Source organism: Tachypleus tridentatus, chromosome 9 (assembly GCF_004210375.1).
Source record: "Tachypleus tridentatus isolate NWPU-2018 chromosome 9, ASM421037v1, whole genome shotgun sequence".
Classification (NCBI taxonomy): Eukaryota; Metazoa; Arthropoda; class Merostomata; order Xiphosura; family Limulidae; genus Tachypleus; species Tachypleus tridentatus.
In genome coordinates this window covers 115318039-115330612 of record NC_134833.1, presented here as the reverse complement: position 1 = coordinate 115330612, position 12574 = coordinate 115318039, and the positions used below count along the sequence as shown (strand labels likewise).

General features: G+C 32.5%; 1 protein-coding gene and 1 long non-coding RNA gene across 2 annotated transcripts; one reads left to right on the top strand and one right to left on the bottom strand.

Moving 5' to 3' along the window:
- Positions 1 to 2038: 2038 nt before the first annotated feature.
- LOC143227233 (uncharacterized) lies at positions 2039 to 4936 on the top strand. The gene is made up of 3 exons (XR_013014951.1): positions 2039 to 2532; positions 3996 to 4554; positions 4819 to 4936. It is a non-coding gene; the product is annotated as an uncharacterized LOC143227233 (long non-coding RNA).
- Positions 4937 to 11505: 6569 nt separating this feature from the next.
- Positions 11506 to 11881, bottom strand: LOC143227232 (histone H3-like). The gene has a single exon (XM_076458710.1). The coding sequence runs from the start codon at positions 11842 to 11844 to the stop codon at positions 11506 to 11508; it is 339 nt and encodes a 112-aa protein (XP_076314825.1). The 5' UTR covers positions 11845 to 11881.
- Between the last annotated feature and the right edge of the window lie 693 nt (positions 11882 to 12574).

Genomic DNA, 12574 nt, shown 5'->3' with positions numbered 1-12574 from the left:
ACATCCTTATCTATGAAACATTTAAGGACGCATTAATTAAATTATATTTGTTATAATTGAATAATATTTAGCTTATTCTATTTTTAAATACTACATTCTTTATTTGATTCCTTAGGGTTTATCGGATAAAAGCATATAATAATATTTTAAAAACACTATCTTTGTCTTATTCATTGTCGGCGAAGGTATCATAGACTATCCTGTGATGACAGTAATGCTTACTCGTATGGGGTAAATGTTTTTAATCGGTTCGGCATGGCCAGGTAACTAAGGCACCTGGACTCCTAATCCGAGGGTCACGGATTTGAATCTCCGTCACACCAAACATGTTCGCCCTTTCAGCCATGGGGTCGTTATAATGTTACGGTCAATCTCACTATTCGTTGGTAAATGAGTAGCCCAAGAGTTAGTGGTGAGTGGTGATGACTAGCTGCCTTCCCTCTAGTCTTACACTGCTAAATTAGGAACGGCTAGCGTAGACAGCCCTCGTGTAGCTTTGCGCGAAATTCAAAACAAACCAAAATATTAAAATAAATTACGTTGCTTTTCACAAATCATTATTTTATACCTGCTTTACACAAAGCTACATTAACATGATGAAAATCTTTTAACTATTGTGTTTCTATTTTTGGTATTCTAAATAAAGCATAATAGCGTTAGACAATCTCAAAGTTATACGTGTAATGTTCTATAGAAAATGAATTGGTAAACAGTAAGGCATTCACTTATTATTTTTATTTGTAGCAAATTGTAGTAGTGCAGGTGTTAAGATATGCAACATAATGGCTTTTAACATAATTAAATACAGACATTGACCATTTGTAGAAGTATAGTGTCAGCCTTTATATATTTAAAAACAGCGGTATAGTAGAGAAAGCACTATATAGAGGAGCGAACAACTTTTTGACCTTCTTTGGTCATCGTCAGGTTCACTCTACCCATACCAACCGTTTTTAAATATCTAATTTTCTCTACAAGTGGGTTTTCTCGTCATCACGGAGTGTCAGCCTTTGTAAAACTCGTATAAGATAAGACTCAAGTATTACGTATAAAATGAATTATTTTATCAAGTCATAGCGTAAAGTCAAACTAGTGAAAATGTAAGTTTAATTATTGCAGAATATCTTATTAATATTTATTGATGACAAAATCACATGTTGAGACACACTGAAAAACAGTTTGCTTTATAACACGATATATATGTGGAATACCATTTACCTTTGTGAAAGGTGTTCATGAATTATATTGTCAAGTTATATTGATAGCATAAAGTCAAATAAGCGAAAGTGTAAGTTTTAATTAATGTGTAATATTTCATCATATGCTTCTTTTTGTTTGTTCGTTTGTTTTGAATTTCGCGCAAAGCTAGCCGTCACTAATTTAGCAGCGTAAGACTAGAGGGAATAGAGCTAGTCATCACTACCCACCACTAACGCTTGGGCTACTTTTTTTTTTTTTAGTGGGTTTGACCGTAATATTATAACGCTCCCACGGCTGAACGAACGACCATGTTTGGTGTGATGGGAATTTGAACCCTCAAATTACCAATAGAGTGCCCTAATTACCTGGTCTTGGTCCTTTTTAGGACATTTTACATATAAAATGGTAAAGAAATGTAGTTAACTGATAAATTAGAATTAAGCTTCTATTTAGGACAAATTAAATATGAATGTTTAAGAAATTTAATTAACTAATAAATTAGCGATTTAAGACGTTTGTATTAAATACAGTCATTTTGAAGCATCAAACCTTAAGTTTTGATTATTTCATCATATTGCCCTTTTAGAATGATTTAAATGTTCAGAAAATGTAATTAATGATTTGGCGATACGTGTCCTTTTTAGGATGATTTAAGTGGTTTAAGTAGATGGAAAAAATAATTAGCTAATGAATAAGTGTTATATATCAATTGTATCAAATGTAATTTTGTTAAGTAATTTTATGTTGGCTCTAGTTCGTAGATCTGTGACGAAATGCCGGCCTAGATGCGACATCTGGTGACAATTGTCGAAACTATGACGTCATGACAGCTTAGCAATGTTCAATCTGGTGATAATGTTTGGAACTATGAATTATCTTCTTTGACAGAATATTTTTACCCTTCTTCAACCTCCTTGAGTCCATGCGGTGTGCCATGCGATCTACCTCTAATTACTCCTACTTTAAACTTTTTCTTCAAAAATAACTAATCATGACATCTGTGCTGTATAATTTATCTAAATCATAATGTTTCGCTAACAGCTACGTGTTGTTTTGAGCACAAACAAGCTTCGCCGTGTCATGGAAGTAGAAGTATAACGTAGATGTGGGTTTGACATTTAAGCATTTGTGTAGATTTATATTTTCTTACGAGGAAGGAACTGAGAATTTTACTAATCCTGATAATTACCTGCTGTACGAGTAAGTGTCTGGCTTTCGAGACTACACAGCGTACAACATACAGTACTGCCTTGTCATAATGCTACCGTCGGGAGCCATATTAATCTGAGAGCAATATAGTCGGGGGAGCGTTATAACCAACTAGTCAAAAAGGTATACATACTGAACAAATATGGATTTAGCACACTACTTAATCAGTCTGTCAAATAAAACAAGTGTTTATTTCCATGGAGAAAATAGATACAAAAATAACAAAGATAAGATAAAATAAGATACAATAACAAAGATAAGATAAAATAAGATACAATAACAAAGATAAGATAAAATAAGGTATAATAACATAAGATACAATAACAAAGATAAGATAAAATAAGGTATAATAACATAAGATACAATAACAAAGATAAGATAAAATAAGATATAATATAAGATACAATAACAAAGATAAGATAAAATAAGATATAATAACAAGATACAATAACAAAGATAAGATAAAATAAGATACAATAACAAAGATAAGATAAAATAAGATATAATATAAGATACAATAACAAAGATAAGATAAAATAAGATATAATAAGAAAGATACAATAACAAAGATAAGATAAAAATAAGATAAAATATGAAATAAAAAGATAAAATAAGATACAATAACAAATATAAGATAAAATAAGATATAATAAGAAAGATAGATAAAATAAGATATAATATAACATATAATAACGTAAGATAAGATACAATAAGATATAATAACATAAGATAAGATATAATAACATAAGATAAGATAAAATAACGTAAGATAAGATATAATAACGAAAGATAAGATAAGATATAATAACATAAGATAAGATAAAATAAGATATAATAACAAGATACAATAACAAAGATAAGATAAAATAAGATATAATAACAAGATACAATAACAAAGATAAGATAAAATAAGATACAATAACAAATATAAGATAAAATAAGATACAATAACAAATATAAGATAAAATAAGATATAATAAGAAAGATAGATAAAATAAGATATAATAACAAAGATAAGATAAAATATGATATAATAACAAAGATAAGATAAGATATAATAACATAAGATATAATAACATAAGATAAGATAAGATATAATAACATAAGATATAATAACATAAGATAAGATAAGATATAATAACATAAGATATAATAACATAAGATAAGATAAGATATAATAACATAAGATAAGATACAATAAGATATAATAACATAAGATAAGATAAAATAAGATATAACATAAGATACAATAACAAAGATAAGATAAGATAAAATAAGATATAATAACATAAGATACAATAACAAAGATAAGATAAAATAAGATATAATAACATAAGATACAATAACAAAGATAAGATAAAATAAGATATAATAACATAAGATAAGGTATGAATACAAACTTTTCGATATTTCAGAAATAAAGCATATTTAGTTACATAAAAAGTCTGATACTTTAGTTTGCTTAACCCTATTCTAAGCATGCTGTAATTAACAACATGGGATCTCTATTTACATTTGACACTAAGCAGGTTTTTTTTTGTTTCATCCGTAAACAACTCATGGAACGTCTTTCCCTCTCTATGTAGATGAACCATTTCCTCTTTAATGACGCAACTTTTTACAAGAAAGATGGAATCCCTGCTGGGTCCAACGATAGCCAATAGTTTTCTATGCTACTATGAATACAAGGGGCCAGAAAACTGCTCATGTGACTTTAAATCTATCCTTTAAAAATGCATTATCGATAACACTTTCTTGCTATACCTACAATCAAGTAACTTTTCTAAGTTCCTTTCTTGCTTTTTACACCGTAATATCAAGTCCTCATCTCTAGTCTTCACGCTTGGGGCTTCCAACTTTTGTTCTTTATTTTGTGATAGAGTGTAATTATTTTATTTTCTGAAGTCACGCAGCAGTGAGCTAAGAAGTAGGTGCTACTAAGTTTTTGGGAACCAAGGCACCATAGGATTAGTTTCGAGAAAACGTTACAATCAATAGCGTTACAATGAGTTACATTGTATAAGCTAGGCCTTCGACTTTTCTTACTGAATTGGATCAAGCGCCTACGTGAAGATGATTACAGCGACATAGGAATGTTTTTTTTTTTTGCGAACAAAAGAAGAGGATTGTTACATAACCATCAAGGTACAGTACTATGCAGCTTTAGTAGCTAATATAGCCTTTGTCATGCAATTAGAGTAGCTATTTTGTGTTGTGAAACTACATATGTCTGGAGTTTTAAGTCACAAAGTGTATGTTTAATCCTATACATATAATTCATCTATAAATAGAGAAGTACAAGAACGATCTTCACTGTACATTTTATGTACGTAATAAACTAGAATGTCATGTTAAAGCTACATTTTGGTCGCCACTTTTGATTGATACATATGTTGTTGTTGTTTTCAGATACTACTAATGACACAATCCAGTTACTATCTGAGTCTTTCTCTGTTGCCAGCAATGAATATGAAATAAATGAAGTTAACACTATTATGTTATACTGTTGTGGTTGTGATAGTGACGATATGTAAACTGGTTTATTTGAGTCTGAAACTGCTTCAAACACTAACAACTTCGTTCTTCCTGGACGATCATCATTGTACTTCACTTCATCAATCAATGATTCACCAGAGTTTTATCATTTTATTTCTGTAGACACTGAGCCATGCATTGAAATGATAATTTACTGGCTCTTAACAGTATTAGTTAATGAAAAATCCCAAGCTATTAATAACACTATGTAACACAAATTTTGTTCCTGGATAGTATATATTATTTCTTAATTGCTTATGTTGTTAAAGTACAGAAAATGGCCATTGTTCCCTTCAAACTTTGCTTTTGTGATCTGGATAATTAAATTTAGAAATTAACCAATTTTATGTGTAAAAACGGGAAAATTTGTACATTTTCATTTATATAAGGTCTGAATAAAACAACATATGAATCAAGATTTACATGTATTTATACTAAAGTTATACAAAAATGAAGAAAAATGTTTAGAAGTGAGTAGTTTTTCGAGATTTGCGACTGTAATGTAAATCACTTTCACGTATCAGCCCCCAAATATAGTCTCGGCATTTGACTTTGTTAGACCAAGATTTCTGATCAAGTCATTGAGGTCTCTTTGTTTGGGGTAGTATGGGTTTCTCTCATCAGCTGCACCACTGAAATTGTAATCTGGATCTTCAACGTCTATCTCCTCTTCTGATTTGCTGCTCTCTTCTGAGGATGGCTGTTTTCTCTTTGGCGGACTGGGTACAGGGAGCTCAGTGCAGGGTGCCCAGGGTTTGTCTTAATCCCCGACAGGCATGCCGAAATATGCCTTGTAGGCTTCACACATTTCAGCAGATGCTGTCACACAGTACGTTTTCGCTCTTGTCTTGATAAACTGGCCACATACATAGCAGAATGCGTCTGGAGAATGCTTGCAGCTTCTTGATGCCGTCTCTGATAAAATCAGATAGGTCTATATGTTCACTTAGGCAGCTAGAACTAAACTAAAATGGTGAGTGGTGAGCCCCTGTATATATACTACTATGGAAAGTTTTAGAAAATTCCAAAACGTTCTTGAAAATTCTAGTAAGTTCTACAACATTTTAGAAAATTCTTGTAAGTTCGAGAAAATTCTCTATCAGCTACTCAGCACTGAATCTACCTGGAATGTTCTGGAAAATGGGTAAATTTGAAAATTACCCAAGTCACACAAGCAAAGTTTGAAGAGAAAAGTAGGTCTTTTCTATTTACTTTAGGCATAAACAGCTGGGAAATAACACTTTTTGCCCAGGAACAAGAAAAAGTAAAAATTTTGTTACATAGTGTAATATATCAAATGCTGAAAGTATTCCTTTCTTTATAAGCACACGACACAATCAAACTTTATTCCTACTACCTTTACTCACGTGCATAACTGTAAGATTAAAGTAACCAAGCTTGATAATTACCTATGGTTATTAACTTATTATACAACCGAAAATTAGATAGCATTTTTTGTGATCCTTACACTACCATTGTCTTAGTACATAGTCGATGTGATAAAATAGTAGTTGTCAACAAATTATTTAATAAATGAGTAAATATTAGTATTAGCAACCATTCTGAATTCTTTTTGATCATCGAGATTCTGTGGAGGCTGTTGATGCTTTGAAGGTTTCTACTGAACATTCATCACCCAGTATATTTGATATTACTACAAAAAGTGCTCTTCAGTCACGTATGACTTAGAAAAAATGTATTTTTCAGCAAATTGTTTGTGCTATTTCGCTTAAGAAAACAAGGATTGGCATCTCTTGGTGAAGTCAAATTTCTGGCCTTTGTCAAACAGTATGCTGAAAATTATGAAATACAGAGAGCTCATTTTATCATCCCAAGACAAAAAATATGCTAAATGATACCAACAATATTATAGGATACGACGTAATTCGAGTAAAATGTATTGACGAAGTAAAAAAGGCTGGATTCTACTCTGTTTTGGCTGCTGAAGTAATTTTTCACAATGTGGAATACTTACTAATATGCCTCCACTTTGTAGATGACAAATGTGAAATTAGGGAATAACTTATTGGTCTGTTCAGCTACAGAGGGTCAGAGCAACGAATATTATATGCGTAATTACAAAGATATTGACTGATTTTTGAATTATTTTTAAATTAATTGTATGGTCAAAGATAAAAAATGGAGCATCCAGAACGGCTGGCAAAATATTTGATGTCCAAAATCAAATTTGAGATATACAAAACAAGTCTTTGTATACTCATTGCAAGGATTACTGACTTAACCTTGCTATTGTAAATTCATGTTCAGGTTCACCAATACAAACTTGTATCAATCAAAGTAAAGGAATAACTATTTGGATTAAATTGACACCTGAACGTGGGGAGCTTTTAAAATCAATCTATCAAAAGGGCATTCAGCATGAAGCAGCTTCATCACGTTTTCCACTACATAATGTGTGCATTACACGCTGAGTTCTATCAAAGAGCATTCAGCATAAAGCAGCTTCATCACATCTTCCACTACATACTATGTGCATTACATGCTGGGTTGAGAATATTGAAGGTTAAGAAATGTTCTGTGTACGTCATTCATTTTTACTTCTCATATTTGAGGTTATTTTAAATAAAGATTATAATTCTAAAATGTTTAATGACAACTGAATTACTCAAGACAAGAAAAATGCTATTACTTATCTAAAAATTCTGAAATCCTTTAAATTCGTTTTTTTTTGTTTAACAGCTTTACAGTGTTCCCTTTATTATTTGAAAGAAGCTTCTTTAAATTGGCATAGTCTAAGTTTTGACATTGTTTCTGGTACTACCCTAATGGAACAATGCTATGAAGAAAAGACTTCACTAAAATTGAACGTGGATGATTATTCATATTGTATCTTCAAACAGCAATAATGTTGCAAACAAATCTGTTGTACAGAGTTGTTTAATTTAATAACATAAGTTAACTATTAATAACTCTATATGTAAATAATACAGTACTTTCCTACAAGAAAAGATTAAGGATTTCTTATTTCTTGACTTTTCATTGGATGTTTGTGGATTTTATCTGAACAGCTACGCAATTGTTGAAGCTATACTTCATGCAAAACTGCTTTCAGATTTTTTACTCTTTTACTCTCATAGAACATAATTTTACAAATTTTCTGCTCTCCCCAATCGCTGTAGCATTAAGCATTAGTTTGCACAATAGGTGTTGAGTTTTGATCTGAGTTAGAACCTTCCCTTCAGAAATTCTGGAAATAACTTTCATTAAAAATGCACTGACTTTTTCTAGATATTATGTTCGGTTGTGTGTGTATATATATATATATATATATACATACAGTTCTTTAAAAATTATAGAAATAGGTACAAAATACAGTTATGAAGTTGTTCGCCCTCTATTTTTTGAAAATGAGGTGCACCAGAATACAATCATATGTCGATTGTTTATACTTGACTACTTATTCAAACAATCAAACAGTACCATACTAGCATACATATGTGGTATATCCAGGTGAAACTTGAGTTAACTTTTGGCCTGTTTTGGATAGGTCTGCCAGATAACAAGAGATTCGCTCTAAATATTGATTACGATTTAATGCTAAAACCCTTACTGACTGAATATATATTAAAGGAAATTTAAACCACAGATAAAACATAAAATAAACAATTTTTATGAAACGCAAACACAATATGTGTATGTGTACCTGCGTGGATGTTTTTAACGTTAGATGGCTGCGTTCATTGATTCTTCAATCAGATTTTTTTCCGCAGATAGCTCCGTTGACTTGCGCTAGCAAGTCCCAAACAAGCAATCAAACAGCAATCAGATTATTTTGATGAGTTCTTATCTTAGACTGTTTGAAATGAAGACGAAGATTCAGACTATCTGAAGATAAAGTTCCACACTGACCAATTCGGAGTTCCTTAGTTCGCAAAAAACTTCACATGCACCCAAAATGGCTGGTTATTCTAATTACAACACAACCTCTAGTTATTACCTGAGCAATCATTGAACGTCACTGCTGTTGAGTTCCTTACACAACGTGTTTAAGCAATGTTTTTCCTGGTCGGTAAGAGGTGTAGTTTACTTTAAAGGAAAATAAAGCAACTTGAAATACACTAAACTTAACAGTTTTCTCGATCACATGTTATGTGAAACATACACATATTCAAATCAAAGAATATTTAAAATAAATATTAGAATACCACATTTTCCTACATTCCCTACTTTAGACTTATTCTAAAACTAATAATTAACTTGAATTCAAAATCCAATAAACTTTAAAATTGTACTAGTTGAAGATTACGATAACTCATTCTCGCTCTTAACACGTTCGCTCCCAAGCTTATTTTGCCGATACTTTCCAGGATCCAGAGAAGAAGTCTTGCTCTGATGTCCCACTCTCATACGGATATGTAGCCGTTGTGTCCAAGCCAATAAGTAGCCCTTTAAAAAGAAAATAGAGTACGACTCGCCAGTGGATCACGTGGAAGCCAATGTGTTAAAAGCACTTACACACCACAGTATGTTGCAACTTTAAAAAAAAACGAATAATATCACACAAAAAGTACTCTTAAACACTTCTATTTGATCAATATCATAAAAATACCCTTACCGCAACTCAAGAAAATGTAGTACTATAAAATAAGCCCTTTAATGTTGAAGTACATTAAAATACGAGAAGAAAAAATCTTTAACTAAGGCGCAAGTACACACACATCCATATATAAAACATTTGATAAGTGTATAACTATAACTTAACACAATAAGAAAACTCAATGCAATGCAATCATAAATCATTTAGCAATGAAATGAGACTAAAGCCTAGATTTAAGGTTACTATAGCCTTATAATACAAAATTCCAATGCCAAAAGTAAATAATTTAACATGGATGTTACAGATTCATGCAAGAGAAATCACTTTTTAACAAAAGTAGCCACTCAATAAACAGCTCATTTTCAGAAATCACTTCATCAAGAATAGCCATTTAATACAATAGTAAAATAAACCCTTCTAAAATCATCAAAACCCTTTATGAAATAGAAATATCCATGCAAAGAGAATTCTCAATATAATATGCTAAATAATCAAAACAGTAACAAAATTTTCAAGGTATCGTATAAAAATACCATACAAAAGAATCTCTTTAACAATGAAAAAATAGCTATAATAAAGTTTCTATTTTCATTTGTGTCAAGGCTAGGAATAGCTTTTGCTGTACTGACATTGCTCCAGTGGTTACCCTACCAGTAGTGGTGGTGGTCGTTATCAGTTTTGTTTTTGCTGAAGTTTGGCCCTGGTCCTTTAGCTTTAATACCTTTTCTCGTATTTCAGCTTCTCATCAAAACAACTACAGCTATTGAAACATTTTCCTTGGCTTTGGAATGTAATGATCCTGAAATGGAGATTTCCTTCTTCACAAGAAATGAGAGAGGCATTGAAAATATCTTCAGCTGTTGTGGCAACACCACTAATTTGGGCTTATTGGCTTCTTGGTTATCATTTTTATCACAGCTAATGTGATCTTAGCTTCCCCCTGGGTATTGTGAGGCCAACAAAAGCTGTTCATTTACTGAGAATTTTAGGGGTAGCCCACTGTTCTGTTCGTGTGACAAAGTTACATTTTTCCATACCAAAATAAAGTAAATAAATAAATATTAATACTAATTTACAAATAGAGCACCAATTGATTTTGTGATAGTTACTGATTAAAAACAAGTGAAGCTGGGAAAAAAACATCAAATTTTTTTCCAAAATACTGTGCAATGGAGACCTGCTTATGAAAATAATTCTTCCTTAAGAAACAGTCAACTTTTTGTTCTGTTTTACATCAAATAATACAGTATGAAGCAACATAATATATAATGAGTACATCATTCAGTAAAATGAATGCTTAATTATAATTAAAAAATAATATTATACAGAAACTTTATATCATAGGGAAAATCGAATGTACTGCTGCGACATGTTCTTACGTTGGGTGGATTAAGTATTTGGTGAAAGTAACGCGAAGACCAGTCTATGTAATGCTAATAAATTAGTTTATTTCTTCCTTAGTGTTTACAATCACTAGTACAGAGTTGTAGGTGCTAGTATACACATAACTTTTCCACTTTCAACAAATACAGTAATTTTAACCTGCTAAAATGTTATGACTAATACACAAATGAACTTGTACGATATCAGATATGACCATACAGTAACTAAATATACGCTACAGCTAGTGCTGATGTGAATACTTCACAGACTTCTCAACCACTGAAAGGACTGAAAACTGATCGAATGCTTCACTGATTTTCTCGTAATTGCCATGTATCCTTGTTTTTTATTTTGAATTTCGCGCGAAGCTACACGAGGGCTATCTGCGCTAGCCGTCCCTAATTTAGCAGCGTAAGACTAGAAGGAATGCAGCTAGTCATCAGTACCCACTGCCAACTCTTGATAACTCTGTTACCAACGAATAGGATAATTAACTTTGTGGGTGTTTGGGTATGTTGAATTTTTAAATACCCCGGAGGGTCAGGTACGCAAGACCTCTTCCTTCATAAAAGAGTCGTTTGTTTATTGGCGAGAGTAAGACACAGTACCTCTCTCTCCATTTAGGCTCGTTCCCCTTGAATTTTACGAGCGACATGGATGTCTTTCGGAATGATGGTCACCCTCTTTGCGTGAATGGCACACAGGTTAGTGTCTTCGAAGAGACCCACCAAACATGCCTCACTGGCCTCCTGAAGAGCCATGACAGCAGAGCTCTGGAATCTCAGGTCAGTCTTGAAGTACCGGACAATTTCTCTAACCATTCTCTGGAAAGAAAGTTTTCGAATGAGCAGCTCAGTTGACTTCTGGTATCGACGGATTTCACGGAGTGCTACAGTTCCTGGCCTGTAACGATAAGGTTTCTTTACACCTCCTGTGGCTAGAGCAGCTTTAGTAGCCATTTGTTTTCTTGGTGCTTTTCCGCCCGTGAATAGCCATAATTTAGTTTTTTCTGTGCTATATTACAATACTACACGAACGTAGAACTACACTCTTCGACTTCCGTGCTGCGAATGATCATCGTTCGCTTCGCTTAACGTCACTTTACTCACTAGCACAATAAGTTTGGTTTGAATTTCGCGCAAAGCTACACGAGAGCTATCTGCGATAGCCGTCCCTAATTTAGCAGTGTAAGACTAGAAGGAATGCAGCTAGTCATCAGTACCCACTGCCAACTCTTGGTCTACTCTGTTACCAACGAATAGTGGGATTGACCGTACGTTATAACGCCCCCAAGGCTAAAAGGGCGAGCATGTTTGGTAAAACTTTAATGGTCTGTAACATATAAACAATGGAAAATTTAATTTCACATAAAGATTCTCGAGGGCGATCTGTGTTAATCGTCTTCAATCTAGAAGTAATAATTTACACCACCCACCACCAACATTTGGGTTACTCTTTACACATGAAAAGTAGGCAGAATCATCAAGTGCACAACGGTATAGATACGGACTTACAACGCTGGAAAGCGGCTTTCGATATCCATCGTGGGCAGTGCACAGATATCTCTTTGTCCTTAACTATAAACAAGCAGACAGCCCATCACGTTACTAATTCGTAGCGTATTTGAGACAATTTTAAAATCAATTATAGTGTTTCATCTTTAGAACAAGAAAAAGCAAACAACTATAC

Excerpts from the sequence above, each read along its gene's own strand:
- LOC143227232 (XM_076458710.1), bottom strand. The coding sequence starts at position 11,844 with ATGGCTACTAAAGCTGCTCTAGCCACAGGAGGTGTAAAGAAACCTTAT.